This window comes from Salmo salar, chromosome ssa10 (assembly GCF_905237065.1).
Source record: "Salmo salar chromosome ssa10, Ssal_v3.1, whole genome shotgun sequence".
NCBI lineage: Eukaryota > Metazoa > Chordata > Actinopteri > Salmoniformes > Salmonidae > Salmo > Salmo salar.
This window is the reverse complement of record NC_059451.1, coordinates 48,522,477-48,541,049: the sequence shown is the minus strand read 5'-3', so window position 1 is coordinate 48,541,049 and position 18,573 is coordinate 48,522,477. Positions and strand designations below refer to the sequence as shown.

The 18,573-nt window shown below is 46.1% G+C and overlaps 1 protein-coding gene across 2 annotated transcripts in view; it reads right to left on the bottom strand.

Annotated features, from left to right (window-relative positions):
* hmcn1 (hemicentin 1) overlaps nt 1–18,573 on the bottom strand; it is a 240,393-nt gene that overhangs the window by 2,737 nt on the left and 219,083 nt on the right. The window contains exons 87-105 of one of the 2 annotated variants that reach the window (XM_045687880.1): nt 17,683–17,853; nt 17,414–17,584; nt 17,083–17,253; nt 15,158–15,328; nt 14,605–14,775; nt 11,780–11,950; nt 11,527–11,673; nt 11,145–11,282; nt 10,764–10,885; nt 10,220–10,457; nt 9,268–9,330; nt 8,866–8,985; nt 8,399–8,533; nt 6,879–6,992; nt 6,622–6,747; nt 6,243–6,371; nt 3,301–3,642; nt 2,890–3,009; nt 958–1,084 (exon numbers count right to left, since the gene is read on the bottom strand). In XM_045687880.1, the coding sequence (XP_045543836.1) occupies nt 958–1,084; nt 2,890–3,009; nt 3,301–3,642; nt 6,243–6,371; nt 6,622–6,747; nt 6,879–6,992; nt 8,399–8,533; nt 8,866–8,985; nt 9,268–9,330; nt 10,220–10,457; nt 10,764–10,885; nt 11,145–11,282; nt 11,527–11,673; nt 11,780–11,950; nt 14,605–14,775; nt 15,158–15,328; nt 17,083–17,253; nt 17,414–17,584; nt 17,683–17,853 (2,947 nt within the window). The remainder of the gene's footprint in view (nt 1–957; nt 1,085–2,889; nt 3,010–3,300; nt 3,643–6,242; nt 6,372–6,621; nt 6,748–6,878; nt 6,993–8,398; nt 8,534–8,865; nt 8,986–9,267; nt 9,331–10,219; nt 10,458–10,763; nt 10,886–11,144; nt 11,283–11,526; nt 11,674–11,779; nt 11,951–14,604; nt 14,776–15,157; nt 15,329–17,082; nt 17,254–17,413; nt 17,585–17,682; nt 17,854–18,573) is intronic. The other variant, XM_045687881.1, reaches the window with a different exon arrangement.

Here is an 18,573-nt window from a genome sequence, read left to right as displayed (position 1 = left end):
ACCCGATGGTCACTCTGACAGAGCTCCAGAGTTCCTCTGTGGAGATGGTAGAACTTTCCAGAAGGACATCTCTAAAAACGTACATGACAGTCCGCTTGGAGTTTGCCAAAAGGCACCTAAAGACTCTCAGACCATGAGAAACAAGATTCTCTGGTCTGATGAAACCAATATTGAACTCTTTGGCCTGAATGCCAAGCGTCATGTCTGGAGGAAACCTGGCACCATCCTTACGGTGAAGCATGGTGGTGGCAGCATCATGCTGTGGGGGTGTTTTTCAGCGGCAGAGACTGGGAGACTAGTCAGGATCGAGGGAAAGATGAACAGAGCAAAGTACAGAGAGATCCTTGATGAAAACCTGCAACAGAGTGCTCAGGACCTCAGACTGGGATGAAGGTTCACCTTCCAACAGGACAACGACCCTAAGCACACAGCCAAGACAACGCAGGAGTGGCTTTAGGACAAGTCTCTGAATGTCCTTGAGTGGCCCAGCCAGAGCCTGGACTTGAACCCGATCAAACATCTCTGGAGAGACCTGAAAATAGTGATGCAGCGACGCTCCCCATCCAACCTGACAGAGCTTGAGAGGATCTGCAGAGAAGAATGGGAGAAACTCCCCAAATACAGGTGTGCCAAGCTTGTAGCATCATACCCAAGAAGACTTGAGGCTGTAATCACTGCCAAAGATGCTTCAACAAAGTACTGAGTAAAGGGTCTGAATACTTATGTAAATGTATTATTTCTGTTTTTTATTTTTAATAAATGTGCCAACATTTCTAAAAACCAGTTCATGCTTTGTCATTATGGGGTATTGTGTGTAGATTGATGAGGGGGGAAAAAACGATTTAATCAATTTTAAAAGAAGGCTGTAACGTAATAAAATGTGGAAAAAGTCAAGGGGTCTGAATACTCTCCAAATGCACATAAGAGTGTGAGTCAATGTGTGTGTTTACTGGTTACCCTGTTGCTGGGTCTCTCTGGTAGTTAGGTGGGCAGGGTGTATCGATACACTGGTAACTTCCTCTCATGTTAAAGCACATCCTGTTGGTCCCACACTGGACATTCTGCTCCAGACACTCATCTATATCTGCCCTCACAATATAGGAGTTAGTTATACAACGTATAGCAATACATAACACCACAATACAGGAGTTAGTTATACAACATGTACCGATACATAACACCACAATACAGGAGTTAGTTATACAACATGTACCGATACATAACACCACAATACAGGAGTTAGTTATACAACATGTACCGATACATAACACCACAATACAGGAGGTAGTTATACAACATGTACCGATACATAACACCACAATACAGGAGTTAGTTATACAACATGTACCGATACATAACACCACAATACAGGAGTTAGTTATACAACATGTACCGATACATAACACCACAATACAGGAGTTAGTTATACAACATGTACCGATACATAACACCACAATACAGGAGTTAGTTATACAACATGTACCGATACATAACACCACAATACAGGAGGTAGTTATACAACATGTACCGATACATAACACCACAATACAGGAGGTAGTTATACAACATGTACCGATACATAACACCACAATACAGGAGGTAGTTATACAACATGTACCGATACATAACACCACAATACAGGAGGTAGTTATACAACATGTACCGATACATAACACCACAATACAGGAGTTAGTTATACAACATGTACCGATACATAACACCACAATACAGGAGTTGGTTATACAACATGTACCGATACATAACACCACAATACAGGAGTTGGTTATACAACATGTACCGATACATAACACCACAATACAGGAGGTGGTTATACAACATGTACCGATACATAACACCACAATACAGGAGTTAGTTATACAACATGTACCGATACATAACACCACAATACAGGAGTTAGTTACACAACATGTACCGATACATAACACCACAATACAGGAGGTAGTTATACAACATGTACCGATACATAACACCACAATACAGGAGGTAGTTATACAACATGTACCGATACATAACACCACAATACAGGAGGTAGTTACACAACATGTACCGATACATAACACCACAATACAGGAGGTGGTTATACAACATGTACCGATACATAACACCACAATACAGGAGTTAGTTATACAACATGTACCGATACATAACACCACAATACAGGAGTTAGTTATACAACATCTACCGATACATAACACCACAATACAGGAGTTAGTTATACAACATGTACCGATACATAACACCACAATACAGGAGTTAGTTATACAACATGTACCGATACATAACACCACAATACAGGAGTTAGTTATACAACATGTACCGATACATAACACCACAATACAGGAGTTAGTTATACAACATGTACCGATACATAACACCACAATACAGGAGGTAGTTATACAACATGTACCGATACATAACACCACAATACAGGAGGTAGTTATACAACATGTACCGATACATAACACCACAATACAGGAGGTAGTTATACAACATGTACCGATACATAACACCACAATACAGGAGGTAGTTATACAACATGTACCGATACATAACACCACAATACAGGAGTTAGTTATACAACATGTACCGATACATAACACCACAATACAGGAGGTAGTTATACAACATGTACCGATACATAACACCACAATACAGGAGGTGGTTAAACCGATGCAGTTATTGAGTATACTGTACCTGCAACTTTTACATAGATACATTTTCCTCATCAAATGATTTCATTTAATGTATTTTCTTATAGTAGAATATAGGGATGCTCTCTGAGCAATGACGAATGGATAGATATATAAATAACGTGAATAACTGATTCATCGATTGACTGACTGACTGAGGGGGAGGTGTTCTGCTCACCTTGGCAGGTCTTGCCGTTGGTCATGAGGCGGTAGCCGGCCGGACACTGACACCTATGGCTCCCTGGAGTGTTCATACACTCATGCTGGCACGTGTCCCTCACCTCACACTCGTTGATGTCTACACACAAACACACACACACACACACACACACACACACACACACACACACACACACACACACACACACACACACACACACACACACACACACACACACACACACACACACACACACACACACACACACACACACACACAGAGGAAACATTTATCAGTTGAAACATGTTATAAAGGTGTTTTAGAAAACAAGGGGAAGCAAACCCCAGGTAGCACAGCCATGCAGCCAGGCCCTCCTCTCCTTTCAAACTCCTCCCCCTCTGCCTGTCCCCCTGCCTCCTCTATAGTTACCTAGGCAACGGCCACCCCTGGCCTCGTACCCCTGCGGACAGGCCAGGGCCTCCCTGCGTCTACGCTGCCTATAGCGCCCCCCAGTGGCAGCGTAGGAGGGGTAGCTCTGAGATGCCAGGCTGTGGTACTGGCGCTGGAAGGCGCTCCGCTCAGGGGAGTGCTGGGAAGAGCTGTAGCCGTATGAGAAGCTCTGGTAGCTGGGAGGCAGCTTCTCCAGCCCCGCGCAGGACTTTCCATCCCCAAGCAGGTGGCGCCCTGGCGGGCACACACACTTGAAGCTGCCGGGGGTGTTGAGGCACTGGTGCGCGCAGGGATGGGGCGCATGCTCACACTCATTACTGTCTGGTGATGTCACAGCACCACAGAGAGAGGGGGGAGGGAAGAGAGAGAGGGGGCAGGAGGGAAAGAGAGAAGGGAAGAGAAAGGTGGCAGGGGGAAGAGAGAGAGGGGGCAGGGGGTAGGAGAGAAGGGAGGGAAGGGAAGAGAGAGAGGGGGTAGGAGGGAAGAGAGAGGGAAGAGAGGGAGGGGGAGCAGGGGAGAGAGAGGAGGAAAGATGGAAGAGAGGGAGGGGGGAGGAGGGAGGAGGGAAGAGAGAGAGGAGGGAAGAGAGAGGGGGGAGGAGGGAAGAGAGGGAGGAGGGAAGAGAGAGAGGAGGAAGGAGGGAAGAGAAAGAGGAGGAGAAAAGGAAGAAAACAGGCAAGAGTAAAAGTTGAGTAAAGTGGGGGATATGGAGCAGGGGAAACATACAGATAGACAGAGGATAAGGCAGTTAAGGAAGAAGCAGATGAAGTGGGAAAATACAGTGGTGTGAGGAAGACAAGAGGATGAGAAAGGAAGAGATGGAAAACAATCACCCCAACGTACAGGAACAATCACCCCAACGTTTGACAATACATATCATGTCCCTAAGGCATAAGTGTATTCATCTAAAAAGTGTCTTTTAACTTTTTATTTATGTTGTATTTTACCCCCTTTTTCTCCCCAATTTCGATCTTGTCTCATCACTGCAACTTCCCAGCGGGAAGTCCTCCGAAACATGACTCGCCAAACCACGCTTCTTAACACCCGCCCACTTAAGCCAGAAGCCAGCCACACCAATGTGTCGGAGGAAACACCTTTCAACTGACGACCAAGGTCAGCCTGCAGGCGCCCGGCCTGCCACAAGGAGTCACTAGAGCATGAGAAGCCAAGTAAAGCCCCCCCGGCCAAACCCTCCCCTAACCCGGATGACGCTGGGCCAATTGCGCGCAGTCCTATGGGACTCCTGATCACGGCCGGTTGTAATACAGCACGGGATCAAACCCAGGTCTGTAGTGACGCCTCTAGCACTGCGATGCAGTTCTTTAGACCACTGCGCCACTCAGGAGGCCCACCTTTTAACTTTTTCAATGAGAGAATTAATTACATCTCACACCAAACAAGAATGCTTGAATTAAATAAAATCCAAGGGCTCTATTCAATCGCTGAAGCTTTACAGATTGTGCGATAGAAATGTCAAGATCATTTTCGATTGAGCCGATATATGCAGCGTTTACCATGAATGCAGTCTCCGCTAACGTGGGAAAATTGCCTTTAAATTCCAATCATGCTGTAACGCGGAACTTGCGCAATACGGATTGGATAGAGACCGTCATCTGTATATATTGTAAACACATACTTTTGCAGGTTTGCCAAACAGTCTCTTAACTCACTATGATGCTCAGTTAAAATGTTGCCACTTGAAATTTAAATGAAACATACTGTATATCTAATTTAATGCAACAAAATATTCACATTTTACAGGTAAGTAGGTACAGAGTAGACATCAGTGTCCAGTGTTGATGATGTCATAGGGGATACGGACAGAGACAGTGAGTGTATGCCATTACAAAGCAAAGCGACCCCAGGTTGGGTGCAACCCAGAGTGAAAGGTCAAAAGGCCAAAGGTGGAAACTCAGGTGTAAGAGTGACAGAGCCAAGAGGGAGAGAGAGAGATGCTGGCCTTGTGATGACAGACAGACAGGTTCATTCCAGGTCCCTTTCCTGTTGTCCTGTCTGTGGCTCCTTACCTTTCTGTTAACCCTGTGTTTACACTAACTACACAGCCACTCAGTACCTAGTGCTCATCTTCTCTTTGTGATAGTTATGAGATAGTAAGGGATTTCCACAGAAGACAACAGTTCTTTAGCTACATTAGCATTAGAAAGGCAGAGGGAGGATGTGATGCCACAGCTGGCTGGGGTATTACTGCAGCTTAGAGCAGGGACTGGGGGAGAGATGGAGAGAGGTATGCGTGCAGAAGCAGGACCCCCTGAGGTGAGGTTTAGTGGCTGAGGTGTATTGGGTGAGGGGTATTGGGTAAGGGGTAGTGGGTGAGGGGTAGTGGGTGAGGGGTAGTGGGTTAGTGGTAGTGGGTAAGGGATAGCGGGTGAGGGGTAGTGGTGAAGGGTGAGAGGTAGTGGGTGTGGGGTGGTGGGGTGAGGAGTAGTGGGTAAGGGGTGAGGGGTAGTGGGTAACGAGGGGGACCAGTACAGAGAAAAAATTCATGAAATGTATGCATTCACTACTGTAAGTCGCTCTGGATAAGAGCGTCTGCTAAATTACTAAAATGTAAATGTAAAATGAGTGAGGGGTAGTGGGTAAGGAGTGAGGGGTAGTGGGTAAAGGATAGTGGGTGAGGGGTAGTGGTGAAGGGTGAGAGGTAGTGGGTGAGGGGTGGTGGGGTAGTGGGGTGAGGAGTAGTGGACAAGGGGTGAGGGGTGGTGGGTAAGGAGTGAGGGGTAGTGGGTGAGGTATAGTGGGTGAGGGGTAGTGGGTAGTAGGTGAGGGGTAGTAGGTGAGGTACAGTGGGTGAGGGATAGTGGAGGTCTGCGTGCAGAAGCAGGGCAGCTGAGGTCGCGGTCTGAGGGGTAGTGGGTGAGGGGTGGTGGGTGAGGTGGTTTGGGGGTAGAGGGGGTACGTACCCACACAGGGGCGTCCTACACCCTGAGAGCGATAACCCCTGGGACATGTACAATGGTAGCTCCCTCTGCTGTTCTCACAGATCTGGTTGTATCTGCACTGGTGGGTCCCGTCTCTGCATTCATCTATATCTATAGGGGGAAGACACATGGAGAGGTTTTATATTGAATATAGATATTTGACATTGAAACCATTACCCCACCAAACAGAAAGGGCTGTATATAAAATCCACCCACTCCCAACCTTTTCTTTAAACATTTATAGTAGGTTATCCTCAGATCTACTGGACACAAAATCCTCCTTTCAGTTTTGAATAGTGTCTTTTGAAGTGGGGTAAGAGTGAGGTATGAAGGGGCTGATGCCCAGTTCTGGAACACTCACCCACACACGTCCCGTTGGCACCTTTGGTCATGCCAGCAGGGCAAAGGTCAATACAGGTGTAGCTTCCCCGCATGTTCTTACACTGCTGGTCTGAACGACACACCCTCTGTCTGCACTCATTTATGTCTGAGGAGAGAGAGAGAGGGCGAGAGAGAGAGAAAGAGAGAGAAAGAGAAGCAGGTCAGGTCCAGAACTGAAACCTTCAAAACCCGTTTCACACTATTGTGCCGACCCAGTCTGTAGTGTACTGTGCTCACCTATACAGCGGCGGTTCCTGAGTTGGTATCCGGGCTCACAGGCACAGCGGTAGCTACCGATGGTGTTCAGACAGTGCTGGTTACACGGGTTAGACTCCTGGCACTCATTAATATCTTGAAAATGAACCAAAATCAAATAAACAATAATACAATTACAGCTTGGAAATAGCTTTTTGTCAGCCGGTTATTGTCATGCAACAGACTGCTGGTCTCACGGTAATTAACCGTTAATTAACATAAACACGTTTAGCATCTCCAGGCCACCATGCATTAAAGCTGATGATGCGAGCTTTTGGAACATCTACATTTAAAAAAGTATAATAAATCAATGTAATATAAAGCATCACAATAAATCTATTTTTTATCTTAGGCAGGTCTGAAGAAACATTATGATATGAAGAAAATGTATTTCTGAAGAACAGAATATGAGTTGGCCTACTGTATGTTATCTGGCTATGCACCATGCCATAGGCTCTAGGATTATTCATTTAGCTGACAAGATACAATATGCTTATAATCACCTTGCCATTATTTTATATTATATGATTTTATAGTAAGAAGAACATAATTGAACTTAGCTGAATAAAATAGAAATGATATTTTTCCCATTCTGGAGGACGTGCCCATATGAAGTGGCTATATTGAGCGTAAAAGTGATCATTTGAAACAGGTCCTATATGCTAGATTTTGAGTTATTTGGCAACTTTAGTAGTGTATGATACAAACCTTAGAATGCCATAGAAATCAAAGCATACACTATAAATACAGAACTATAGTGAGGAGAGGTGAGTTTTAAAAGAACATCCTGTTTTGATAAGTATTTGATGTGATTTTTGATTGCATTTGCATTGATGTCAGACTGGTTAGAGGGACAACAGTACCCTGAGTACCAGGCCATTAGGACCTGATGGAGGGACAATAGAGCCCTGAGTACCAGGCCATTAGGACCTGATGGAGGGACAATAGAGCCCTGAGTACCAGGCCATTAGGACCTGATGGAGGGGCAATAGAGCCCTGAGTACCAGACCATTAGGACCTGATGGAGGGGCAATAGAGCCCTGAGTACCAGACCATTAGGACCTGATGGAGGGGCAATGGAGCCCTGAGTACCATGCCATTAGGACCTGATGGAGGGACAATGGAGCCCTGAGTATCAGGCCGTTAGCAACCTGATTTTTTATTTAACCTTTATTTAACTAGGCAAGTCAGTTAAAGAACAAATTCTTATTTACAATGATGGCCTACACCGCCCAAACCCAGACGACACTGGGCCAATTGTGCGCTGCCCTATGGGACTCCCGATCACAGCTGGTTGTGATACAGCCTGGGTTCGAACCAGGGTCTGTAGTGACACCTCTAGCACGGAGATGCAGTGCCTTAGACCGCTGAGCCACTCGGGAGCCCTGACTCATGACTGCCGGTGTGACGGTAATGTGGTCACCGCAACAACCTTACATAGTAATGACACTTAATATACTGTATTAACTACTGACAAGCTTGAAAATGGAAATGAGTGTAACCTTGGCAACTGTGTCCATCGGCTGTCCTTCTGAAGCCCCGCCCACAGCGCATCACACAGCGGTAGGAGCCAATGGTGTTCTCACAGTCCTGCCCGTCATGGCACATGTGCCCACCCAGAGAACACTCATCAATGTCTGAGAACATAGAGAGAGGGAATCATTAGACATTAAGTCTTTAAACAGAGGCAGAGATTCTATGCGAGTAAAGGTGGTTGTATGGAGGAATTAAATAGGTATTTGTTTTTCAGTGTACATAGGGCTCGATTCAATCCGTATGGAAGAAATATCACAGAAGATCCGTTTTATAGCTTGATTGAATTGTAGAGACTGCATTCACAGTAAACGCTGCGTATGTCGGCTCAATTGGAAATGACCTGTACATTTTTACACGGAACTCCCGTGATACTTCCGCGATCCGGATTTAATCTAGCCCATAGTGCGTGTGTGTTTGTGTGTGTGGGGCGTACCCTGACAGGTCCTGCCGTCAGCTGAGATGGTGAGTCCTCGGGGACATGAGCAATAGTAGGTTCCCATGGCATTGTGACAGGCATGAGAACAAGGGTTCCTCTCCTTACACTCATCCTCATCTGAATCATAACACAAACAATAACAGTCTTATACTCAACGTGGATACTGACATGAGCTAGGACTTATACTCTGCCATTTTACCCCAAACACTGTTTAAAATGATGTTTCTTATGGTTTCTCAAGACAAATTATGCATTCAAGTGAATTTAAAATGTGCATTTAAGTGAATCTCCACTGAACATAATGTAACAAAGGAAACTGCTCCAGCATGAACAGAGGTGTGGACAGACTCCCCATGTTGAGAAGACAGACTACCAAAATAAGAGGTCTGTCATGATTACCTGCACAGTAGGGTCCTGCAGAGTCCAGCCTGAAGCCAAGGGGACACTGGTTACTACGATCACCTGACAGAATATGGATAAGGTTGTTACGTTAAAGAGACTGAGATATACAAAAGTATGTGGACACCTTTAAACTAGTCGATTTGGTTATTTCAGCCACACCCGTTGCTGACAGGTGTATAACATTGAGCACACTACCATTCAATCTCCATAGACAAACATTGGCAGTAGAATGACCTTACTGAAGAGCTCAGTGACTTTCAACGTGACACCGTCATAGGATGCCACCTTTCAAACAAGTCAGTTTGTCAAATTTCTGCCCTGCTAGAGCCGCCCCGGTCAACTGTAAGTGCTGCTATTGTGAAGAGGAAACGTAATGTAGTAAATACACTGAGGGTACAAAACATTAGGAACAGTCTGTCTTTCCATGACATAGATTGACCAGGTGAATCCAGGTGAAAGCTATGATCCCTTATTGATGTCACTTGTTAAATCCACTTCAATCAGTGTAGATGAAGGGGAGGAGACAGGTTAAAGAAGGATTTTGTTTAGCCTTGAGACAATTGAGACATGGATTGTGTATGTGTGCCATTCAGAGGGTGAATGGGCAAGACAAAAGGTTTAAGTGCTTTTGAACGGGGTATGGTAGTAAGTGTCAAGAACTGCAACAGTGCTGGGTTTTTCACACTCAACAGTTTCCCGTGTGTACCAAGAATGGTCCACCACTTAAAGGACATTCAGCGAAGTTGACTCAACTGTGGGAAGCATCGTAGTCAACATGGGCCAGCAACCCTGTGGAACACTTTCGACGCCTTGTAGAGGCCATGCCCCGACAAATTGAGGCTGTTTTGAGGGCAAAAGGGGGGAGGGGTGGAAATTAATAGGGAAGTACAGTATAGAGAGCAAGAGAGAGAAAGAGAGAGAGAGAAAAACAAGGACTTTAAAGTCTCACCCTTGGTGATGGTGGCGTGGATCTTGTATTCCAGGACTTCCTCTAGGGGGTGGTAGTGGGCGCTGATGGCCGAGGCATGGAGCGTCTCCACCAGGTAGGGCATCTTTCCCTTGTCAGGGTCGTAGGTGATTGTGTGGTTCCAGGAGTAGGGCACACTGACCCGATCAATACTGAACATCCGGGTGGATAAAGCATACAGCTGGCCTGGACCAGTCTGAATGTAGTCCTCTGTGTAGTCCTGGGTCAGATGAACAACAGCCAGCATGGGTAAGCCTTAACCAACAAGTTCTACACCTCATAACCACCTTTCATTGTCTTTTTGTAAGTCATTTAAATTGTTTGATCGTGATCTGTGATCGTGATCTGTAGTCTGGTTATCATAGTTTGTCATTATGGGCCAAACTTGAGATCTGTTGTGTATGTTACACAAAGATTGTCTTCAGCACTGATTTTAGTTACACTTCAGATCTCAAATGAGGAGAGTATGATAGTATGGAGTGTGTAGTGTAGGGTGTAATACGTCTGGGGCTGTGTGTTCTGTTACCTTGATGCTGATGTCAGCATTAGACGGCAGCTGCAGAATGTGTCCATTCAGCACGATATCCAATAGCAGTGCTCCGTCTGAGTCCAGCCCCCGAGCCACATGGGTCATCCTCAGGATCTCACCTGGTGGACAAAGAGGTCGCTTTATAAAGGCTGAAACCCTTTGTTCTCTGGTCTTCATGGTAATACCTGTTATCCCATTTAGTGATATTAGGTAACACACACACACACACACACACACACACACACACACACACACACACACACACACACACACACACACACACACACACACACACACACACACACACACACACACACACACACACACACACACACACACAAACACACACACACACATCCAAATTCTTCCCCTTCTCACCTGTGGCGAACTCCACCTGTGTCTCCCGTCTGAACACACCTCTGGTCAGAGAGTAGCCGTTCACTGCCTCCCCTAGCTCCTGAGCCGACGTCCAATAGATGGAGTTCAGGATGGAGATCAGCTTCCTCATAGCTGGGCCTGCATGGGGTCAACAGGTGAGGTCAGGTCAGGGGTCATTCAAGAAGATTTTGATTTGAAACAGGGTGATTCGTTTGAACTGGGGTCAATTAGTGCAGCTCTTCCCTTCGTGACAAAATAAACCTGAATCTGTTGTCTGATCTGTGCTTAGAAACAACTACAGCCTACATCTTTATATATTTAACACACCATAGATAATCTATTAGGGTACATATTGAACTCAATGTCATGTCTATTAACTAACCCAGGCTCCGGGGCACATTGGAGATGGTGGCGTGTATAACCCTGCCTCCTGATTGGTTGTCAGAGATGGTGGCGTTGAGGATGGCAATTCCAAACTCCACGTCGTTAATGTTTCCTATGATGCTGCCTCTCGCCTTCTGAGGCCCGCCTAGGAGAGATGGAGAGAGAGAACAGGTTTAGTGCACACACAGGCACGCACATGCCAAACACACGCACACACATGCCATGCACACACACACAAACACACACCATACCTGGACACGCTTGGCCGTTACACCTGGACAGCTGGGTGGAGTCTCCTGGGCAGGGGCGGCCCTCGTTGCTAGGCGACGGGTTATTACAGAGTCTGACTCGAGTTCTCTCTCCACCCGCACAGGAGGCGGAGCATTCTCCCCAGGGCTGCCACGCTCCCCAGTTACCATCCACTGCAAACACACACACATATAAAAATACATAGTCATGACAGAGTACGCATCGACCTGCACACACGCGTACTTAAGGTAGTCCATCGTATCCGATGATGACTTCCACTACTGCTTGTGTGTTCACTGATGACTGTATAATCTGATGCGGGATGCACACTGTCTGCCACAGACAGAGCTCACAAAGGCCTGTCCCGTTAAGGCTGGAGCAGGCATGGTCATATGCCTTCTCTGTCGCTTAGCCAGGCTACGTTCCAGCCTTTTTTCCTTGGCCAACTGCACTCCGCAGCAACAGTCTGGAGGGAGGCAGTGTTCATCCCATACTTCTTTAGTGATGTCTTCAGTTTGTCCTTTAGCTGCTTTTTTCTGCCCACCTGCAGAGCGACGGCCAAGTTGTAGCTGTCCGCACAGACTCTTTCGCGGCGGGCGATCCTCTAGCACCTAGATAGCATGGCCGAGCCATCTAAGCTGGTGGAGTGTGATGGACGCCTCAATGCTCCAGCAGTTTGGTTCTCTGTAGGATCTCTAAGTGCGGAACATGGTCCTGCCAGATCACTTTCAAAATGTGTTGAAGGCCTTTTATGTCAAAGGATACCAGTTGTTCTAAGTGTCGGCTGTAAACTGTCCATGTTTCACATCCATAAAGGAGTGTAGATACACACACTGCCTGGTAGACTGCAACTTTGGTGTGTAGGTGCAGGTAGGTTGCTGTTGTTAAAAACAGGAAGAGGCCTGTTTGACCCGATTCTGGATATCCTGGTCGATGTTGCAGTCTTCCTAGAGGATGCTTCCAAGATATTTAAAGTGTGGTACAATGGCCAGTGAGGAGTTTGAGATGGAGAATGTGTTTCAGGTGGAGGGTCAGATGACTACTGACATAGGACCTCTGTTTTTGGGATGGTAACATTCTGCTGTATGCTCTCACAGCTGCTGTGAGAGAGGCACAAGAGGGCAATCATCCACGTACTGGAGCTCAAGTACCCATTCAGATTTGGAGCATCCTGATTTTGAAGAGGTTCCCATTCAATCTGAAGTCCCGGGTCACCCCCACTCTCTGTTTCAATGTCCTTGTGCAGGAGTGTTGTGACACACCCTTGACTCACACCAGTGCCAACTTCAAAGGGTTCAGACTCCTGACTGCCACTCTGGCCACCATCCCTTCAAGGAACTGTCCACCCTCCCCTCATGTTCACACATTTCTCAGGGCATCCATACTGCAGGAGGACCTTCCAAAGGAGCTAACGGTGTACTGTGTTGAAGGCTTTGGAGAGGTCCACAAAGACCATGAACAGGTCTTGTTTCTGTTCACTGCACTTTTCCTACAGTTGGTGTGGACTGAAGATAATGTCCACCATGCATCTGTTCTTTCTGAAGCTGCACTGGGACTCAGGTAGCAGGTCTTCAGTGATGATGTCGATGAGTCTGTGGAGCGTGACCTTCGCTTGGACTTTGTCAGCAACTGCAAGGAGGGAAATGCCCCTGCTGTTGCAGCAGATTCATTTGTTCCCCTTGTTTTTGTATTGAGAAAATGTACATTTTTTATCCCTCCTTTGATGGTGGACGCTCTCGTCTCCATATCTCATAGATGAACAGGTGAACTGCTCTGGTACAGAGATAGCCCGCCTGTTTTAGGATCTCAGCATTGATGGAGTCAGGTCCAGGAGTTGTGTTGTTCTTCAGTGAACTGATGGAGGCGCAGACCTCAGAAAAAGTGGGTGGGAGATTAAGGCTCTGGATGGTAGGCAGGGTTTAGGGGTACGTCCAGGACTGAGTAGTCAACTTGGTACGGCTGGTTTAAGAGGGCTTCCTAGTTTGGTCCTTTATAAGAGGACCCATGTGCACTTCTGATGGGACAGGGAGAGCAACTTCCTGGGCCGTGGGTGGTCTTCAGGGCATCATAAATGCTGTATATGTCACATCTGTCCGCAAAAGATTGGATTTCTTGTACTTTGGAGATCCACCACTCATTTTGTAGATGCCGTAAAGCACTGTGCTGCTCATGCCATTGCTTTTGGAGGGCCTCAGACGTTAGGCTGTTGAGTGTGTCTTTATGTACCTTGTGTATGCTGTCAAGTAGGGTGGAGATGTACGTGGAGTTTTCATCGAACCAGTCCTGATGTTTCTTACTGCTGTAATTGATGGAGTGGGCTGCTGACTCAGAGAGATGTGTTTAGAGAGGACCATCTGTCATGAATCGGACCCCTATGCATTCAGGAGAGTCTCAATGTTCTCTAGTTTTTCTGCTAGAGAGCGACATAGGTTGTTACGTGCCTCTGTTTTCTGAAGTCGAGCACAGTGCAGATTGTTCTTGATTGACTTATTGAGGCGGATGGCTGGGCAACTTTCATTCTGAGCTTGGTTAAGATCATCCAATGATCTGTCCAGCACTCCGCTCCTCTCACGGCTCACGTAATGAGGACATCCTTGATATCAGAGTGCCTGACAATCACGTAGTCTATGAGGTGCCAGTGCTTTGATTGTGAGTGCATTCAATAGGTTTTGTATTTGTTTTAATTTTGGAACATGGTGTTGGTAAGTTCATGTTCAGCACAAAGGCTTAGCAATCTCAATCCATTTGCGTTGACATGACCAACACCGTGCTGTCCTATCACTCCATTCCATATCTCACACACACAAACACACAAACACACACTTACCAGGGCAGTTGGCTGTGCTGCACCTCTGGATCTGTGAGTCTGCCCCGGCACATGCTCTGCCCCCATTGGCGGGTCTGGGGTTGTCACATGTTCTGTAGCGCTTCATCTGTCCTCCATTACACGTCCTGCTGCAGCTGCCCCAACTACTCCACAGACCCCAGTTACCATGAACTAATAGAGTGAGGTAGAGGGGAGAGGGAAAGGATAGGAGAGAGAGAGAGGGAAAGAAAGAGATGCATCTCAGTCAGTACACACAAAATGTCTGCAACACTTGATCAATGCAACTCACTGCAGGTGAGACAGATGAACCAGGTGAGATAAGAGTTACTGTAAGAATATAAGAGTTAGTGTAAGAGGATAAGAGTTACTGTAAGAGGATAAGAGTTACTGTAAGAGGACAAGAGTTAGTGTAAGAGGATAAGAGTTAGTGTAAGAGGATAAGAGTTAGTGTAAGAGGATAAGAGTTAGTGTAAGAGGATAAGAGTTAGTGTAAGAGGATAAGAGTTAGTATAAGAGGATAAGAGATAAGAGGAGTAAGGATGTCACTACTCACCAGGGCACGGGTCACTGTTGCAGAAGTCGATGTGCACGTCGTTACCTTCACACTGCCTGCCCCTGTGCTGGGGGGCGGGGCTGGCACAGAGGCGTGTCCGTTGTCTGGTTCCGCCCCCACAGGAGACACTGCAGGCCCCCCAGCTCACCCACGATGACCACTTCCCATCCACTGGAGGGCAAGTCAGAGTCAGGCCCAATCCCAAATCAATCTCTAGCCCCTACACTCAAAACACTTGAGTTCTGAGAAGATTTGATAGGTATAAGCAATCTGGCAGTAGTCCCTCCAGCTTTCAATCTGATAGGCCAGGTGAAAAAGAGTACAGCTCATCTTAAACTACAGCAGCACTGTCCCTTCCACCCTTAACTTTTTAAGGTATAGGGGGCAGTATTTTCATTTTCGGATGAAAAGCGTGCCCAGAGTAAACTGCCTAATACTCGGGCCCAGAGTCAAATATTTGCATATTATTAGTATATTTAGATGGAAAACACTCTGAAGTTTCTAAAACTGTTTGAATGATGTCTGTGAGTATAACAGAACTCATATGGCAGGCAAAAACCTGAGAGAAATCCAACCAGGAAGTGGGAAATCTGATGCTTGTAGTTTTTTCAAGTCATTGCCTATCTAACACACAGTGACTTAGGGTTCATTTTGCACTTCCTAAGGCTTCCACTAGATGTCAACAGTCTTTAGAACCTTGTTTCAGGCTTTTGCAGTGAACAGAGAGCGAACAAGAAGGCCAGGAAGTTGGTGACAGAAAATTACATGAGTTCAGTGGCGCGCATTCACGTGATGAGGTAGCTGTGTTCCATAACATTTTTCAAGACATTGGAATATTATTGAAGTTTTATGTTAAAAAGGCCCTAAAGACTGATGCTATACAACGTTTGACATGTTTCTACGAACGTAAATATAACTTTTTTGGACTTTTCGTCGTGAAATTTTCGGCGCGCTTCCTACATTTGGAGTAGCTTACTGAACGCGCAAACAACAAGGAGGTATTTGGACATAAATTATGGACTTTATCGAACAAAACAACATTTATTGTGGATCTGGGATTCCTGAGAGTGCATTCTGATGAAGATCATCAAAGGTATGTGAATATTTATAATGCTATTTATGATTTTAGATGACTCCAAAATGGCGGGTATCTGTATTGCTGGTTTGGTTTTCTGAGCGCTGTACTCAGATTATTGCAAAGTGTGCTTTTCCCGTGAAGCTTTTTTTAAATCTGTCACAGCGGTTGCATTAAGGAGATGTTTATCTATAATTCTTTGAAAAACAGTTTAATATTTTATCAACGTTTATGATGAGTATTTTTGTAAATTGTTGTGCTCCTTCACCGGAAGTTTTGGAGGCAAAATATTTTCTGAACATCACGCGCCAATGTCAAATGGGGTTTTTGGATATAAATGAACTTTATCGAACAAAACATACATGTATTGTGTAACATTGAGTCCTAGGAGTGTCATCTGATGAAGATCGTCAAAGTTTAGTGCTTAATTTTAGCTGTATTTCTGTTTTTTGTGACGCCTCTCCTGCTTGGAAAATGGCTGTGTGGTTTTTCTTGTTGACGCTCTGACCTAACATAATCTAACTTTATGCTTTCGCCATAAAGCCTTTTTGAAATCGGACAATGTGGTTGGATTAAGGAGAAGTGTATCTTTAAAATGGTGTAAAATAGTTGTATGTTTGAGAAGTTTGAATTATGAGATTTTGTTGTTTTGAATTTACCGCCCTGATATTTCACTGGCTGTTGATAGTGTGTACCGCAGATGGGACGCTAGCGTCCCACGTAGCCCATAGAAGTTAATTCCCAAACCATTTACTAGGACAGTGTCTTAGTTCCCAAACCATTTACCAGGACAGTGTCTTAGTTCCCAAACCATTTACCAGGACAGTGTCTTAGTTCCCAAACCATTTACCAGGACAGTGTCTCTCCTTGCAGAGTTGTGTCTGTGTGTCGGGGCCCTCACACGGTGGCCCGTGGAATGAGGAAGGGGGGTTGTTACACAGACGCACTCTGGTCTGCATCCCTTTACCACACGTCTCACTGCACGAGCTCCATGGCAACCACGTTCCCCAGTTACCCGCCACTGGGATAAGATAATCAATATGATTAGTGCTTGACCAATCATAATCTTTAATAATGTCTGATTCTATTGATTCCAATTCTATTGATTCTACCATTCTATGATTGTTTGTCCAATGAGTGGAATGTACAGGAGTAGAGTGCTTGCTATGACCAGTACTCACCAGGGCAGGGCCTGATGCTACACATGATGGCATCCACTGCTTTGCCCTCACAGGGTCTGCCCCCATGCTGCACGGAGGGGTTGGTGCAGGTGCGCACCCTGGTCCTGTTGCCCTGGCCACAGGTACGAGAACACTCTTCCCACTCTGACCACTCTGACCAGTTACCATCCACTGCATGGACAGAAACACAGGATACAGAGAGTAACACACACACGTGCACACATACACACACACACACACACTCACTCACACACTGTGACTGGACTGACCTGGGCAGGGCTTTCCCTGGCAGCTGCGTGTCTCTGTGTCCGAATTGGTACAGTGGCGACCCCCGTTGGCAGGCAGGGGGTTGTTACACTGCCTCAGCCTTCGTTGGGTCCCGACACCACAGGACACACTGCAGGGGCCCCACTCCATCCACTCTGAGAACCCTCCGTGCACTGGGACAGGGCCACAGAGACAGGGTTAGGCATAGTCACCACACTCAATCATACTGTGTGTATCCCAGATAGCACCCTATTCCCTCAAATAGCACCCTATTCCCTCAAATAGCACCCTATTTCCTATTTACCACACTCCTTTTTACCAGAGCCCTATGAAGCATGAGATCTGACTTCAGTATTCTTGTGGACTGGAGTACAGATATCAAAGCTATTTTGCTGTGCATTATGGTATTTTAGCATAACCAGAGAGATAGACTGAAAACCTTTTTCTAATCCAGTGTTTCTTAATCTATGGGTCGGGACCCAAAGTGGGCCCTGGGCAGGTGAAAGGTGGGTCACGAATACTTTTTACCTCTTTTTTAAAATACTTTCCCCCCTTTTTTTCCCCCAATTTCGTGATATTCAATTGGTAGTTACAGTCTTGTCCCATCACTGCAACTCGGGAGAGGCGAAGGTCGAGAGCCATGCGTCCTCCGAAACACAACCCTGCCAAGCCGCACTGCTTCTTGACACACTGCTCGCTTAACCCAGAAGCCAGCCGCACCAATGTGTCGGAGGAAATCGATCGAACCCGGGTCTGTAGTGACGCCTCAAGCACTGCGATGCAGTACCTTAGACCACTGCGCCACTCGGGAGGCACAAAATATGCAATCTTTAATCACACACTATAACTATACGTTTAAGAACCCCTGGAAATCACCTCCCCACAAAAGGTTG